This window comes from Salmo salar, chromosome 02 (assembly GCF_965601325.2).
Source record: "Salmo salar chromosome 02, fSalSal1, whole genome shotgun sequence".
NCBI lineage: Eukaryota > Metazoa > Chordata > Actinopteri > Salmoniformes > Salmonidae > Salmo > Salmo salar.
Genome location: NC_138292.1, coordinates 32938479 through 32956626, shown reverse-complemented (window position 1 = coordinate 32956626; position 18148 = coordinate 32938479). Strand labels below are relative to the sequence as shown.

The 18148-nt window shown below is 44.7% G+C and overlaps 1 protein-coding gene and 1 long non-coding RNA gene across 3 annotated transcripts in view; one reads left to right on the top strand and one right to left on the bottom strand.

Moving 5' to 3' along the window:
- itga8 (integrin, alpha 8) overlaps positions 1–18148 on the bottom strand; it is a 68607-nt gene that overhangs the window by 11173 nt on the left and 39286 nt on the right. For both annotated transcript variants that reach the window (XR_014380661.1, XM_082962008.1), the window contains exons 16-25: positions 17893–17948; positions 17464–17621; positions 17121–17252; positions 16908–16975; positions 16126–16273; positions 15748–15840; positions 11844–11923; positions 11355–11435; positions 10397–10502; positions 7364–7522 (exon numbers count right to left, since the gene is read on the bottom strand). Coding sequence is in view for 1 of the 2 variants with exons in the window: in XM_082962008.1 (XP_082818134.1) it covers positions 7364–7522; positions 10397–10502; positions 11355–11435; positions 11844–11923; positions 15748–15840; positions 16126–16273; positions 16908–16975; positions 17121–17252; positions 17464–17621; positions 17893–17948 (1081 nt within the window). In the remaining variant the exon portion in view is untranslated. The remainder of the gene's footprint in view (positions 1–7363; positions 7523–10396; positions 10503–11354; positions 11436–11843; positions 11924–15747; positions 15841–16125; positions 16274–16907; positions 16976–17120; positions 17253–17463; positions 17622–17892; positions 17949–18148) is intronic.
- LOC123729005 (uncharacterized) lies at positions 4897–7089 on the top strand. The gene is made up of 6 exons (XR_006760723.2): positions 4897–5148; positions 5220–5282; positions 5449–5511; positions 6071–6124; positions 6229–6352; positions 6736–7089. It is a non-coding gene; the product is annotated as an uncharacterized LOC123729005 (long non-coding RNA).

The window sequence follows — 18148 nt, the reverse complement described above, 5'->3', positions numbered from 1 at the left end:
GTAACCCCCACACACACAAATAAATAACAAAATGATTATTATTTGGTCACAAAAAAACAGTAATGGTCGATATGTTCAGCAATGTTTATTTTCATGCTATTTCAGCCCTGGAGGCCAGAATGACAGCCGGTGAGAGCCAGGTGGACGAAGTGAAGAAAGAGAATACAGGTACAACACTAATATAAACTTCACCCTCATGTATTCTGACAGTAAATAACACTTGCAACTAATAAAGCATTCTACATTATCCAACTCTATGATTTTAGTCTTGGAGGCCAGAGTGATAGCTAGTGAGAGTCAGGTGGCGGAACTGAAGAAAGAGAATGCAGGTACAGTAAGATAAGCTATATTGTGCAAATGTGTGTTTTTCTGTTAATTTACTGTTAATTACTTTCATACTACTTCAGCCTTGGAGGCCAGATTGACAGCCAGTGAGAGCCAGCTGAAGGATCTGAAGGGAAAGAATGCAGGTGACTAAAATGTCTTACTTATAAGAACTACTTCATACTGTATAAAACCAAAGTGATGTAATAAAACGACATCAGGGTTTATTGTTTTTATCATAAATAAATTATAGATCTGGAGACCAGAGTGACAGCCAGTGACAGCCAGGTGGAAGACTTGAAGAAACAGAATGCAGGTAATAATTTTTTTTTTTAAAGTTACTTTTCTCAATAGAAACAACAGCTCTGGATATTGCCTATTACATATGGATGTTACATATCGTCTACTATATTTATATAATTCCAGGTCAAGCAGCACTAATGTTATCCTTGAGAAGCCAACTAACAGCCCTTCAGAGCCAGATGGCCAGAACTGAAGAAAGAGAATGCAGGTAATAATGAAATGTGTTCTGAATAGCTATTGAGTTAATCATTTGCTCAATAGAAAAAAAATCACAGTTCTGGATAATGCCTTTTGCCTCTTTCCAGATCAAGCAGCAGAACTGTCAGCCCTGGAGAACACAGTGACAGCTCTGGAGAACACAGTGACAGCCCTGGAGAACACAGTGACAGCCCTGGAGAACACAGTGACAGCCCTGGAGAACACAGTGACAGCCCTGGAGAACACAGTGACAGCCCTGGAGAACACAGTGTCAGCCCTGGAGAACACAGTGACAGCCCTGGAGAACACAGTGACAGCCCTGGAGAACACAGTGACAGCCCGGGAGAACACAGTGACAGCCCTGGAGAACACAGTGACAGCCCTGGAGAACACAGTGTCAGCCCTGGAGAACACAGTGACAGCCCTGGAGAACACAGTGACAGCCCTGGAGAACACAGTGACAGCCCTGGAGAACACAGTGACAGCCCTGGAGAACACAGTGACAGCCCTGGAGAACACAGTGTCAGCCCTGGAGAACACAGTGACAGCCCTGGAGAACACAGTGACAGCCCTGGAGAACACAGTGACAGCCAGTGAGAGCCAGGTGGCAGAGCTGATGGCAAAAAAAAATACAGGTGACTAAAATGTGTTACTTATCAGAGCTACTACATCTACGCTTCACCTAAACATAATTCAGCTAATGTTAGAATGTGATCAAGCAAAGCGAAGTTCCAAAGCTACATCACAGTCTATTGTTTTCTTGTATGCATTCTTTTCTAGCCCTAGAGTCCAGAGTGCCGTGGGGGAGATCTTCGTGGGCTTTACTCGGCCTTGTCTGAGACAGCGCATCAACTCTTCATTTAACGGATTACAGTTTGAATCGGACAGCAGCCAATCAAATTGTGCCAGCTGAGAAAAAGTTGCACGTGGCAATGCAGATGAATGTCAGAGGGTGAATTCAGTCGGAGCCCATGGAAAGATGATACCCAAAATTATTATTTTCAGATATAAATACTACGCTGTAGTCAACAAAAAACGGATTGCAACTTGTAAAATATGCGGAAGAAAATGAAAGACGGAGGCGCAACAACTTCCAACTTTGTTCGACATTTGAAGCTACACAGAGAACGGTAAGTCATGGCTAATATAGCTGACAGCCATATATAACTTTGCTTGTGTAGCATGTAGGCTAATGTATACAGTCAGTGCGGGAACGTGATCATTGCACCCAAGATTGAGCTACAACTGGCTAGGCAGTTGGTAGCCTAAATCCTGCCTGATATTACTGCTGTTCCTAAAACCATTGACATAAGTTAGCCTACTGTAACCACGCCTACAGTGTGTGTGTGTGTGTGTGTGTGTGTGTGTGTGTGTGTGTGTGTGTGTGTGTGTGTGTGTGTGTGGAGAGAGAGAGAAGGTTGGGCGATTGTGTAACGTTAAAGCCTACATTGCCCGATTGCGCCCCATAGCGGGGTCTTTCTCATGACTACCTGCCCTGATGACTCCTTGCTGTCCCCAGTCCACCTGGTCGTGCTGCTGCTCCAGTTTCAACTGTTCTGCCTGCGGCTATGGAACCCTGACCTGTTCACCGGACGTGCTACCTTCTCCCAGACCTGCTGTTTTCAACTCTCTAGAGACAGCAGGAGCGTTAGAGATACTCTGAATGATCGGCTATGAAACGACAACTGATATTTACTACCGAGGTGCTGACCTTTTGCACCCTAGACAACCACTGTGATTATTATTATTTGACCCTGCTAGTCATCTATGAACATGTCACGACTTCTGCCGAAGTCGATGCCCCTCCTTGCTCGGGTGGTGCTCGGCGGTCGACATCACCGGTCTTCTAGCCATCATTGATCAGTTTTTCATTTTCCATTGGTTTTGTCTTGTCTTCCTACACACCTGTTTCCAATCCCATTTATCATGTGTATTTAACCCTCTGTTTTCCCCTCATGTCCTTGTCGGTGATTGTTTGTGATGTTATGTTACGTGGGTTTATGTATCGGTGTGCGACGGGTATATTTTACCCATGTTATTTGGTACTTTGGTTTTGGAGTTTGCTTTTTCATGAAATACTCCAGATTAACCAATTTGGTTTCTCCTGCGCCTGACTTCCCTGCCACCTACATACACGAATATGACAGAACCTTTGAACATCTTGGCCATCTTCTGTTATAATCTCCACCCGGCACAGCCAGAAGAGGACTGGCCACCCCTCATAGCCTGGATCCTCTCTAGGTTTCTTCCTAGGTTCTGGCCTTTCTAGGGAGTTTTTCCTAGCCACTGTGCTTCTACACCTGCATTGCTTGCTGTTTGGGGTTTTAAGCTGGGTTTCTGTACAGCACTTTGTGACATCAGCTGATGTAAGAAGGGCTTTATAAATACATTTGATTGAGAGTGACAGCCAGTGAGTGTCATGTGGCAGAACTGAAGGGAAAGAACGCAGGTGACTATATATCTTTACTTATAAGAAATACTATGTATATTTAAGTTTATTTCAGGATGTGATAAAGCTACATCTTGGTTTATCGTTTTCACCATAAATTATGTTTCGCATAAATTATTTTCTAGCCCTGGAGGCCAGAGTGACAGCCAGTGAGAGCCAGGTGGAAGAGCTGGAGAAAGAGAATGCAGGTAATGATGACATGCAGGTAATGATGACATGAAGAAAGACAATGCAGGAAACAACAAGAAGTGTTTTGAAAAACTATTGAGTTAAAACCTCTTCGGGATAGGGGGCAGTATTTTCACGTCCGGATGAAAAACGTACCCAAATGAAACAGCCTGCAACTCGGGCCCAGGAGGTAGGATATGCATATTATTAGTAGATGTGGATAGAAAGCACTCTGAAACTTCTAAAACTGTTTGAATGATGTCTGTGAGTATAACAGAACTCATATGGCAGGCAAAAACCTGAGAAAAATCCAACCAGGAAGTGGGAAATCTGAGGTTGTAGTTTTTTCAAGTGATTGCCTTTACAGTATACAGTGACTTAGAGTTCATTTTGCACTTCCTAAAGCTTCCGCTAGATGTCAACAGTCTTTAGAACCTTGTTTGAGGATTCTATGGTGAATTTGATGGGAATAACAGCCCAAGGAAGTAGGTGTCCCATTATAAGGCATGGGTACAGTCACGCGCAAGGACTTGGGAGTGAGCTGAGTTCATATTCACTCCTAAAGAGAACGGATAGGTCCGGTTGGAATTTTATTGAAGATATATGTTAAAAACAACCTAAAGATTGCTTCTATACATTGTTTGACATGTTTCTACGAACTGTAGTATAACTTTTTTGACTTTCGTCTGGACTAAGTAAGCACGCGCGTTGTGGATTTGGATAGTGAACCTAACGCGCGAACAAAATGGATGTATTTGGACATAAATATGAACTTTATCAAACATTTATTGTGGAGCTGGGGTTCCTGGGAGTGCCTTCTGATGAAGATAATCAAAGGTAAGTGAATATTTATAATGTAATTTCTTAGTTTTATTGACTCCAAGATGGCAGGTTTCTGTTTGCTAGTTGTTGGTGTCTTCTGGGCTGTACTCAGATTATTGCAAATTGTGCTTTCGCCGTGAACCTTTTTTGAAATCTGACAAAGCGGTTGCATTTAGGAGAAGTGTATCTATAATTCTGTGCATAATACTTGTATATTGATCAAAGTTTATGATGAATATTTCTCTAATATGTGTGCTCATTGCTCATTCACCGGAAGGTTTGAAGGGAATACATTTCTGAACATTACACGCCAATGTAAAATGGGTTTTTTGGATATAAATATGAACTTTATCGAGCAAAACATGCATGAAGTCCTATGAGTGCCATCTGATGAAGATCATCAAAGATTAGTGAATATTTTAGCTGTACTTTTGGTGTTTGTGATGCATCTAGTTGCTGGAAAATGGCTGTGGTTTTTCTTGTGAAGTTTATGTCCTAACATAATCTAATTTTATGCTTTTGCCGTAAAGCCTTTTTGAAATAGGACAACGTGGTTGGATTAACGAGAGTCTTATCTTTAAAATGGTGTAAAATAGTTGATTGTTTGAGAAAATGGAATTATGAGATTTTAGCTGTTTTGAATTTGGTGCTCTGATTTTCCACTGGCTGTTGTCAAAATCAATCCCGTTAACGGGATCCTGTCTCGAAGGGGTCCTCAACAGGTTAATAATTTACTCAATAGAAAAAAAGCACAGCTCTGGATATTGTCTATTCCCTCTACAATATTTCTATAATTTCAGCCCAAGCAGCAGAACTTTCTGACTTCAAGAACAGAGTGACAACCAGCGAGAGTCAGGTAGCTGAACTGATTAAAGAAAATGCAGGTAAGATATATTGTGCAAAAGTGTGTGTTTAATAACAATGTGTACTGTTAACTAGTTTTATACTATTTCAGCCCTGGACACCAGAGTGACAGCCAGCGACAGGCAGGTGGCAGAACTGAAGAAAGAGAATGCAGGTGACTAAAATGTTTCACTTATAAGAACGACTACATGTATTCTTCACCTGAACATAATAACATTCAGCTCATGTCAAGATATGAGAAACCAAAGCGATGTAACAAAGCCACATCATGGCTTATCATTTTCAAAATAAATGATTTTCTTGCGTAAATGATCTTCTAGCCCTGGAGGCCAGAGTGACAGCCAGTGAAAGCCAGGTGGCAGAACTGAAGGGAAAGAACGCAGGTGACTATATACACTATATATACAAAAGTATGTGGACACCCCTTCAAATTAGTGGATTCAGCTGTTTCAGCCACACCGTTGCTGACCGGTGTATAAAATCGAGCACACAGCCATGCAATCTCCGTACACAAACATTGGCAGTAGAATGGCCTTACTGAAGAGCTCAGTGACTTTCAACGTGGCACCGTCATAGGATGCCACCTTTCCAACAAGTCAGTTCGTAATTTCTGCCCTGCTAGAGCTGCCCCAGTCAACTGTAAGTGCTGTTATTGTGAAGGGGAAACATCTAGGAGCACCAACGGCTCAGCTGCTAAGTGGTAGGCCACACTAAGCGGTCACAGAACGGGACCGCTTAGTGCTGAAGAGTGTAGCGTGTAAAAATCATCTGTCGTTGGTTGCAGCACTCACTACCGAGTTCCAAACTGCCTCTGGAAGCAATGCCAGCACAAGAACTGTTAGTCGCTGACTGATCTAATCAGGATGTATCTAAGCACAGCATTGACAACAAAGCTACCTCAGAGTATCAGCTTATTAAGATATTATTTTCTTGCTATTTCAGCCCTGGAGGCAAGATTGAGTGTTGCTGAGATACAGGTGGAGGAACTGAGGCTAGGTAAGAACAGATCAATTCAATCAAACCCACAGTGCGGTATGAAATGAAGACATTTTAGACATTACGGTGGGCTTGATTGAATTCATTCTCATGTGTTCGCACAGAAGACAGTTGGCCTTTTCTGTTGGTTTGACGGACTCAGGTATGTGGGACCCTTTCAAACTGAGATCACGCTGGTCTATGAAAAAGTCTTCACCAACATCGGCAACGGTTACGACCCAAACTCAGGTACAGCTTACGCCGACAATACTACAGATGAAACTTACACAGTAACAATACTACAGGTTCACCCACACAGAAATACATCTACAGCTCAGATAAAGGTATAAACATAAACACAATCTCCATGCTCACGTGTCCACCACAGGAGGCTGCTTATGGGAGGACAGCTCATAATAATGTCTGGAATGGCGTGAATGGTATGTGTTCGATTCACTTTAGTCCGTTCCAGCAATTACTATGAGCCCGCCCTCCCCAATTATGGTGCCACCGGATGCCTATGGTGTCCACAGGGGCCAGCTACTGGCACAGACCCAAACCACTAACAGGCTGCTACAGTGCCTAAGAGAGACGGATAGTGCTGATCTCTCCCTGCTTCCCCTCTGATACAGGTATGTTCTCAGCACCAGTGAGAGGGGTCTACTACTTCACATTCACCTCCATGGGCCGAGAGCCTGGACAGAAAATGGGTGTTTACTTGGTCAAAAATGGAGAGCAAATGATATACAACGTCCAGGACAACTTCCATGGTGGTTATGAGTACATGACAGGTGCCGTGGCTCTGGAGCTAGAGAAAGATGATCTGGTGTACTTAAGGCTTCCTAAGGGCTGGGGGCTGTATGATGACAACTACAACCACACTGTCTTTACTGGAATCCTGCTCTTTACCACCAACCCTGCTATGGGCCAACTCCACTAGTCCCTCTCCGTCCTCCTACAGTCTTCAATAAACATGGAATGAGTAACTTTGTCCTGTCATCATTAAAGCACATTCCTCAGTCATCATCACAGACATAAACCAGACGGTAGATGACACCCTGTTACCCTATTTTATTATGAGAACTGAACTGCATCAATGCTAGATCGGGTCAGTACACTTTGATCTAACTGAGCTGTAATTTCACAAACGCATTTATGCCATTGTTTCTAAAGCATTGGAGATCAATACAGGTTAATAAATACAGAACATTAGTGCATGAGTACAATGTCCAGTCTCAGCAGGAGGTGTTATTGTGTTACCTGTAGGCCCAGGAGGTTGAGGCTGGTGTTGCTCCGGCAGCTGATTGGTCCTTCCGTTAGAACCTCCAGAGCGTAGAGCAGGTGTTCGTCACGGAAACGAGAGGGCCAGCCCACCTGGAGCTCCGCCTCCCGGATACTACTGGGACCTGAGTTATGGAGCTGAGAGAGTAAGAGGGAAAGGAGACACAGAGATGAGAGAGGGGGGGAGTAGAGAGGGAGGGAGAGGGAGGGGAGTAGAGAGAAGGAAGAAGAGAGAGTATGAGAACACGAAGCCACTCAGCTTAGCCTCTTTCCACACACTCATTCATTCTGAGGGCGGTGATGGTGAGTCACCCAAACAGGACATGGTCCCAGTGCTCCAGGCAGGAATTCTCTGACAGAGAAACTCTGGCCGACCTAACTATAACCAGCTGGACAGACTGCAGGACAGGAGCACTGCAGCCCCAAACCCTGCAAACATCCAGCAGATGTCCCTCTTCACTGCATCTTCAACACACACACACACACACACACACACACTAGTGTTCAAAAGTTTGGGTCACTTAGAAATGTCCTTGTTTCTGAAAGAAAAGCAATTTTTTTTGTCCATTAAAATAACATCGTTGATCAGAAATACAGTGTAGACATTGTTAATGTTGTAAATGACTATTGTAGCTGGAAATGGCAGATTTCTTTTATGGATATCTACATAGACCTACAGAGGCCCATTATCAGCAACCATCACTCCTGTGTTCCAATGGCACGTTGTGTTAGCCAATCCAAGTTTATCGTTTTAAAAGGCTAATTGATCATTAGAAAACCCTTTTGCAATTATGTTAGCACAGCTGAAAACTGTTGTGCTAATTAAAGAAGCAATAAAACTGTCCTTTAGACTAGCTGAGTATCTGGAGCATCAGCATTTGTGGGTTCGATTACAGGCTCAAAATTGCCAGAAACAAAGAACTTTCTTCTGAAACTTGTCAGTCTATTCTTGTTCTGAGAAATGAAGGCTATTCCAGGCCAAGAAACTGAAGAGCCAGTTTGCGCTGTTCTGTGGAGGGAATAGTACACAGCGTTGTACCAGATCTTCATGATAAACTTGGATTAGCTAACACAACGTGCCATTGGAACATTGCTGATAATGGGCCTCTGTACGCCTATGTAGATATTCCATGAAAAAAATCTGCTATTTCCAGCTACAATAGTCATTTACAACATTAACAATGTCTACACTGTATTTCTGATCAATTTGATGTTATTTTAATGGACAAAAAATGTGTTTTTCTTTCAAAAACAAGGACATTTCTAAGTGACCCCAAACTTTTGAACGGGAGTGTATGTCTGATCCCCCTCTTATCTCTCCACCCCGCTCTCTCTTTCTCTCTTCCTTTATGACAGTACAGTGAGGGAAAAAAGTATTTGATCCCCTGCTGATTTTGTACGTTTGCCCACTGACAAAGAAATGATCAGTTTTATAATTTTAATGGTAGGTTTATTTGAACAGTGAGAGACAGAATAACAACAAAAAATCCAGAAAAACGCATGTCAAAAATGTTATAAATTGATTTGCATTTTAATGAGGGAAATAAGTATTTGACCCCCTCTCAATCAGAAAGATTTCTGGCTCCCAGGTGTCTTTTATACAGGTAACGAGCTGAGATTAGGAGCACACTCTTAAAGGGAGTGCTCCTAATCTCAGTTTGTTACCTGTATAAAAGACACCTGTCCACAGAAGCAATCAATCAATCAGATTCCAAACTCTCCACCATGGCCAAGACCAAAGAGCTCTCCAAGGATGTCAGGGACAAGATTGTAGACCTACACAAGGCTGGAATGGGCTACAAGACCATCGCCAAGCAGCTTGGTGAGAAGGTGACAACAGTTGGTGCGATTATTTGCAAATGGAAGAAACACAAAAGAACTGTCAATATCCCTTGGCCTGGGGCTCCATGCAAGATCTCACCTCGTGGAGTTGCAATGATCATGAGAACGGTGAGGAATCAGCCCAGAACTACACGGGAGGATCTTGTCAATGATCTCAAGGCAGCTGGGACCATAGTCACCAAGAAAACAATTGGTAACACACAACGCCGTGAAGGACTGAAATCCTGCAGCGCCCGCAAGGTCCCCCTGCTCAAGAAAGCACATATACATGCCCGTCTGCAGTTTGCAAATGAACATCTGAATGATTCAGAGGACAACTGGGTGAAAGTGTTGTGGTCAGATGAGACCAAAATGGAGCTCTTTGGCATCAACTCAACTCGCCGTGTTTGGAGGAGGAGGAATGCTGCCTATGACCCCAAGAACACCATCCCCACCGTCAAACATGGAGGTGGAAACATTATGCTTTGGGGGTGTTTTTCTGCTAAGGGGACAGGACAACTTCACCGCATCAAAGGGACGATGGACGGGGCCATGTACCGTCAAATCTTGGGTGAGAACCTCCTTCCCTCAGCCAGGGCATTGAAAATGGGTATTCCAGCATGACAATGACCCAACACACACGGCCAAGGCAACAAAGGAGTGGCTCAAGAAGAAGCACATTAAGGTCCTGGAGTGGCCTAGCCAGTCTCCAGACCTTAATCCCATAGAAGATCTGTGGAGGGAGCCGACGGTTCGAGTTGCCAAACGTCAGCCTCGAAACCTTAATGACTTGGAGTGGGACAAAATCCCTCCTGAGATGTGTGCAAACCTGGTGGCCAACTACAAGAAACATCTGACCTCTGATTGCCAACAAGGGTTTTGCCACCAAGTACTAAGTCATGTTTTGCAGAGGGGGTCAAATACTTATTTCCCTCATTAAAATGCAAATCAATTTATAACATTTTTGACATGCGTTTTTCTGGATTTTTTTGTTGTTATTCTGTCTCTCAATTTTCAAATAAACCTACCGTTAAAATTATAGACTGATCATTTGTCAGTGGGCAAATGTACAAAATCAGCAGGGGATCAAATACTTTTTTCCCTCACCGTAATTACCACTGTTCAGGAGGCCTTTGATCAGACAGCAGCCAGCACTTACAGGGATACTGCTTTTACTGTGTGTGTATGTACCTCGTAGATGTGTGTGACCTGGGGTCCTACGTCATCCTCTTTGACCGGCTTCTCTTTGGGCTCCCAGTGAGGAAACGGAAGAACCACCTGAGAGGGATGACACACCCTGGAAAGGGAGAGAGAGAGGCAGAGAGAGAGAGGCAGAGAGAGAGAAAGAAAGAAAACGAGGAGCGATAGAGAAAGAAAGAGCAGAGAGAGAGAGTATGAGAACAAATGATATGGAGAGCAAATGATATACAACATCCAGGACAACTTGGGGGGTGAACACCAAGCCACTCGCCACTCCGCTGCCAAACACAACTTACCCAACGCTGGTTGGACCTTAACCTCCCGCCCTCCAGCCCCCCACACCCACAGCCCCCCACGGATCACTGTCTGTTTGTGTGTACAACTGCCTTAGACCCAGCCAAGTCACTCTGGGGTCCAGGCTTTGAAGTGTGTTTGTGTGTGGGGGGATAGTAAAACAAGGAACATTCGGACAAGTGGGGACATTTCGTCAGAACCCACAAGGAAAAAAGCTATTTTAGGCTTGGGAGTTAGGGTTAGGGTTACAATTAGGGTTACAATTAGGGTTAGGGTCAGGTTTAGTTTTAGGGTTAGGGGTTAAGCTTGATTCAAAGGAGTTTGAATGGGAATCAATGTCTTGTTCCCCACAGGGATAGTAAATCAAACGTGTGTACTTGCGTGTGTGTATTTGTGTGCAAGCGTGTGTGTGACGAAGGAGCACTAGCACTGGCTCATGTGTGCATGATTAGCAGACATCTATTCATAGAAACATACACAGACACAACCACACTGAGAAATAGAAAAACAGCAAACTAAATGAGCCTGTCTCACCTACATGGCATGAGACAAAGAGATACACTGTATGACAACAAAGTGCTTCAAACACAGCAAAGATATTCTAATGTCACAGGGTTAGAGAAAAGATCAACCAGAACAGAGATGCATCACTCACCCCCTCAGGTCTAGCTGAGCTCTGGCAGAGATGGAGAGAGACAGACTGACTGGGTTGCTCTTGGAGTTGTCTTTGTTTGAACTGTAAGATAAGAGACACACATGAGTCAGTAAAGATGTTTGGATGTAGAGTCTGCACCATGGCCTGACGATGTATGGTGTGTGTGCATGTGTGCGTGTGTGAGTAAATGAGTGAGTGAGCGTGTGTTTGTGGCGAGGTGAACAGTCAATGTTTTGTCTCGTCTGTTTCCCTGCGGCCATCTGTCTCGACGCTCTTTGTTTGGGAAAGCCACAGAAATCCTCAGAATTCTGACAGAGGTTCCTTTTTACAGTTATGTGTGTCACAGCTCTTCAGCAGTGTGTGTGTGTGTGTGTGTGTGTGTGTGTGTGTGTGTGTGTGTGTGTGTGTGTGTGTGTGTGTGTGTGTGTGTGTGTGTGTGTGTGTGTGTGTGTGTGTGTATTTGCACGTGTTTGCGTGTGTGTCTGTCACCTGTGGATCTGTAGGTCAAAGTCAATGTGAGGACCGGCATCATCCAGCCTTTGGACAGCAAACCTTAAACCTACAGATACCTGGAGACAGAGACAGTGAGACAAAGAGAGAAGGACAGAGAGAGAGGGACAGAGACAGAAAGAGACGATTCAAAGTCTGTGTCAGTGACATCTGTAAGTGTTCAGTTAAAGCGAGCAGCCTTCTAACCCCATGTTACAGTCTCCCTTTGTTAAAACTAACCAGGACCTGGTCATGGTGTGTGTATCTGGGTTACGTATCTGTATTGTGTGTGTGTGTGTGTCTCAGTTGGAAGATCAGTACAGATCTGTGGGCTGAGACAGACCAGATCCCTTTCCCTCTAGTCTTTAGACCCCAGTTAAACCCCCCTCTACCCTTGCTTAACTCACACCATGTGGAGGGCTTAGTTCATAACCATGAGTATGATAATGGCTTCTTGCATTTGTGTGTGTGTGTGTGTATAATAATGTTCTCATGAACAACAGGTCAGACACTAGTCAATGCTGGAAACTCTTAAACACTTGCTAAAACTACAAGGGAGAAGCCTGAGGGTGGAAACTCATTAGGACTCCAGTCAAAGAGACTTTTTTGCACATCAGAGAGAGAAACAGTAAAACTCAACAGAGATGACGAAAGACCAAATGGGTCTTAATCACTGAGGTCCCCAGGCTGAGAGAAAGAGAGAGAGACAGACAGAGTGACCCAAATATATCTCTCTCCCCAAATCTGGAAAACATGTATTTCCTGTCGCTTCTCTCCCATGTTCTGAACAGTGCCACCACCACTATAAAACGGTCTACTCTGGATCTACTGTAAAACCCACCATAGTACAGAGACAGCGTTTGTCAAGGAAATGATCTAATGTATCGACCTGTTCTAATGCATCGACCAGCCATCGCCCTGATCTAATGCATCGACCAGCCATCGCCCTGATCTAATGCATCGACCAGCCATCGACCTGATCTAATGCATCGACCAGCCATCGCCCTGATCTAATGCATCGACCAGCCATCGACCTGATCTAATGCATCGACCAGCCATCGACCTGATCTAATGCATCGACCAGCCATCGCCCTGATCTAATGCATCGACCAGCCATCGACCTGATCTAATGCATCGACCAGCCATCGCCCTGATCTAATGCATCGACCAGCCATCGCCCTGATCTAATGCATCGACCAGCCATCGACCTGATCTAATGCATCGACCAGCCATCGACCTGATCTAATGCATCGACCAGCCATCGACCTGATCTAATGCATCGACCAGCCATCGACCTGATCTAATGCATCGACCAGCCATCGACCTGATCTAATGCATCGACCAGCCATCGACCTGATCTAATGCATCGACCAGCCATCGACCTGATCTAATGCATCGACCAGCCATCGACCTGATCTAATGCATCGACCAGCCATCGACCTGATCTAATGCACCGACCAGCCATCGACCTGATCTAATGCACCGACCAGCCATCGACCTGATCTAATGCACCGACCAGCCATCGACCTGTTCTAATGCACCGACCAGCCATCGACCTGATCTAATGCATCGACCAACCATCGACCTGATCTAATGCACCGACCAGCCATCGACCTGATCTAATGCACCGACCAGCCATCGACCTGATCTAATGCATCGACCAGCCATCGACCTGATCTAATGCACCGACCAGCCATCGACCGTGGCTCTGTGACTGTTATCACATTCCTTGATGTAAAGAGAAGGGATTGACGCTGTCGACCAAACTAACAGACAGGTATCTATTTGTTTTTCTGGCCAGTGAGACCTCTGATTGCTCTAAGGCTATATATGGTGTTCCACAGGGCTCTCTGCAGGGGCCGTTTCTGTTCACATTATACATGCTGACCGTCTGGCAGAGGTGGCACAACAGGCTCCAGAGTGGTGTAGCGGAAAACAAAATTCTGAGGCCCTTCGTTTTTCCTGATCTGGTAACCTAACCAGGTAAAACTTTGGACCTTATATGGTATGACGTGATTCATCTGTTTAATATGGGCTATGATGAGACCAGAGTTTTTCTAATCAGGTCACATGGTTTTAAAAAACTCCTGGCCTTGGGGAGGATGAAAACCCTGTCAAACTGCAGCAACCTTGTACTTGTTCATAAGAATTATATTTTAAAGAAAGACTGAGAAAGAAACATGATTGGACAATAAAACACAGGGGTGAGCTTGCTTTATGCAGGTTTGCATCATGTAGTTTGCTTTATTGTGTTTATTTATTATATTATTGTGTTTATATTTAAACTTGGGCTAACCAGGTTACCTAGACATTTTCAATCCAAGAGTTGAAAAAGTCTAGGTAACCTGGTAAGCCCAAGTTTAAATATAAACCAAATGTAATCCCATTCATATTTTTTCACAAACAAATGGTCTACAAATAGCCTACACAACATTACTGCTTCGTTTACCCTGGCCAGAGGAACAGGGCCCATAGTAGACTAGACTATGCAGCTGCTGTTGTTAGTATTCTACAGTTGATCAGACTGAAAAATGGTCTAGTTTCCATGCAACACATCATGTCAGCTTGCTAATGTTTAGGTGTAAAGGCTGCTCCATTTATGTAAGAGTTTTTGCTTGTGTCTGTTGGGAGCGATGTGTTATCAGCTTGCTAAATAAATACCAGAGGGAAGTGGAGAGCGCCTTGAGCTTTATGCCAGCCTGCGCAACCTGCGTTTTCCATTAATCTGATTGGTCAAGACACACAAAGAGCCTGTAGCAGCACTCCGGTGTGAAAGACAAAAAAATTGTGCGCGAGTGACAAATCATGAGGCAAATCGGTCAAAAAAACAGCACCTTTTTTTTTTTTACACTTTGCATAGATATATTTTATTAAACTAAATCAAAAGTGCTTGAAAAGTGCTGTGGCAAATGCTGCCTTGCCACACATTTTCCGGCATCCCTGCCGTCTGGGATGTTACCCATAAACAGTGTCTGTTTTCACTGCTATGCTTGTTGACCCCAGGAAGAGTAGCTGCTGCTTTGGCACTAGCTAATGGGGATCCTAATAAAATACAAAACATTTTGACAATACACGACCGTTTTAAAGAAACAGGGCGAGACAGTCTGCATTTTAGAGGCTTGACTCAAAAATATTAGAATGGGAAAAAGATACGTTCAAAATGGTCTACAAGCGTTATTCCGGCTGCATGATTAGTAAGCGTGTGTGTGTGTGTGTGTGTATTATATAAAAGCTCATGAATTCCTACAGGTCCAAAGGGGCAAGGGTAAGTATGTATGGGAAACATCTGGTCTGAAGGAGAGCTGACGTGTACACACACGCACAGAAACACACACACTCCTCAACCCCTTGGAGCCCTCTAAAGCCGCGCCCCAGAAGTGAAATCTGATCACATAATTGATTTATCAGAATGCTGTGTGTCGCTTCTAGAGCTAACAAATACCGCTCTCAGGCTCACAACATACACACTTACACACGCATGCACGTAGCCACGTATACACACACACAAACACAAACACACAGACACACACAAACACATGCACACACAAACACACACACACAGACAGACAGAGCAGTTACAGAAACACAGGGTAGGGTTACATGTCGGAAGGGACCACTCTTTACTTAACAAAGCCTGTGCTTCCTGGATGTGTCATGCAAGGGGCGAACGGATTAACACACACAGAAAAACCCACAGACAGCTTCAGAGTGTGGGACTCAGTGGGGCACGGGGTATCTGGGTGATCAATCACCATGGTAACTATCAATCAGTGCCACTGTATCTGATTGACAGCTTCCTGTTTGGACAGGAAGTGGTTGTTTCCAAGTAAAGGGGGAGGTCAGTGTGGGTGCATGTACGTGTGTGTATTTTTTTGTGTTCATTGTGTGTGTATGTTGGACTTACTTCTGTTCCAGCAACCATAGGGTTCCCCAGGTCACACACCACCAGTCTGGAGTCATTCACCATCCTGTACTCACAGTTCAACCTGGATAGAGACTGAAGAGGAGAGGAGGGCAGGCAAGAAGAGAGGAGGTGGAAGGGAGAGGGTGGAAGAGGAAGCGAGTGATGAATGTTCTGACAGTAACAACCTCATCCATCTTAGTTCTCTCTCTCTCTCTCTCTCTCTCTCTCTCTCTCTCACACTAAGAGTCCTCTAGAGAAAAAACCCTGACATTGTCAACGGGATGTAATGGTAAAGAGGACAGCAAGGCTGTAGGGTCTAGTTGAGCTGGGCTAGGGTCAGTGTGGGGGGTGATAGTGTGTGTGAATGCATGTTCTCACCTCTATCCTGCGTTCCACTCCTATGTAATCAGCTTCAGGGGGTAGGAGTGTGTGTAGCTCCGTCTCATATGCCCCCTCTCCTTTGTTAACCGCGTTTATGGTCAACAGGACCAGGTTGTCATCCCCGACCACCAGCTCTGTACGGTCCCTGTGTTTGTGTGTGTGTAGGAGAGAGAGAAAAAACAAGTCAATACTATGTCATACAGTAGAGGTCGGTCGGAGCGTGTGTGTGTGTGTGTGTGTGTGTGTGTGTGTGTGTGTGTGTGTGTGTGTGTGTGTGTGTGCTCAGTCAGCAGAGAATGACAGGGTGTTTGTGTTGGGCTGCCATGGCGATAGCATACAGATGGAAACAGTAGAAAAACACACACCACACACACACACACACACACACACACACACACACACACACACACACACACACACACACACACACACACACACACACACACACACACACACACACACACACACTTGCTAATGTAAACAATCAGAGAGTAAACGTCTCTCCTTGCGTGCTGTAACACGGTCCTACCCTTCGTTTGTGTGTGTGTATATGAATGTGTGTGAGTGTGAGTATGTACATATGTTGAAAGTTTACAGGTTGACAAGGACTTTTCTGAATCTTCCCAACATGCCTCACTTGACAGGGCAGGGCACAACACTCCACAAGGTGTAACACACCCCTATATCAGTAAGGTTATTTAACTACTGTATTTAAATGAGACCGTAAATGATTCATGTTGACGTGTATGCTACACATGTTAGATACAGTACATACTTACATGCTTGCAGACAGCTGGAGGTCTGGAATACACTCGTTGTCTTCCCCACAGTCCAGCAGAATATACGCCTGAGAAATAAAGGAGAGAGGGAGAGACCGATGGGGAGAGGGATGGGGAGGGATTTAGGTCTAGTCTAACGGTACTCATATGCTGTAAGTGGTCTTGATTGGATGAGAAGAGCCCACACACACACACACACACACACACACACACCTGTTCCTGCAGGAAGGTACTGCTGTAGCGGTTGAGGACAGGGGGGAGGTCCAGGTTGGAAGGAGGAGGGGCTAAACTGTAGTTCAGAGCCAATGAGATGGGAGTCAATTTATCCCTAAACTCATCCTCCTCCTGAGAGTGACAGAGAGAGAGGGGAGGGGGGGGGGAGACACCATGTAACAGAAAGTTTGTTCACTATAACACAATAACTGGTCCAAAAACAGGTTCAGCTGAGTTGACAGATATTTTGAGAGGATCTTGTCCAAACATAGCAAGGATGGAGGCCTCAATTTAAAAAAAAAACTCAAATCCATTATTTGGCAGTGGAGTGTGTTTGACTTACTCGTAGGTAGACAGTGTAGTTCAGGCAGGAGTGTGGACGGCTGTGGCCAAGAGTTAGGACCCCTGTGTGCTGGGGCTGATGGGAATCCAGGAAATGAACTCTCTTTACTCCGCCCCTCACACCTTTCAGATAATCCAGTTGCAGCTCTGCATTCAGGACTGGGAGAAGTGGAGGAGAGAGGGGGATGGAGGGAGAGAGTGAGGAGGGGTTCCATATGGTCCCATCATGTGCGGAAGTGTGTGTGTATTCTCATCTGGTGTGCAGGAGGGAACCCTGTGTATGGTCTACTTTATCACTTTAAGATTCTACAGAGCATCATTAGCCAGTGGAAACAATGCATTCCTACATTCATATAGTTAGCATCTCTAACACTAACTTATACAAAAACCTCTCCCTCCCCCCTCTTCATCCCCAGTCAGAGCTACTTACCTACAGAGTCTGGGATCCCCACACCGCTCACCTTCGCACAAATATCTACCCTGAGACTGGATAACAGAGAGAGAGAGGTAGAGATACATGGGAGATTGAGAGAGGATAAAAACATTTCTCTTCTGTATGTCTGTGTGTGTATGTGTCAATGTGTGTTTGTGTGTGTGCGTGTGTATGCGCTCATTAGATTCCAGGATATTAATGGTGCGGGTCTCCCTCTGTAGGAGTCACTTTCCTGTTCCTGATAGAAGGGACG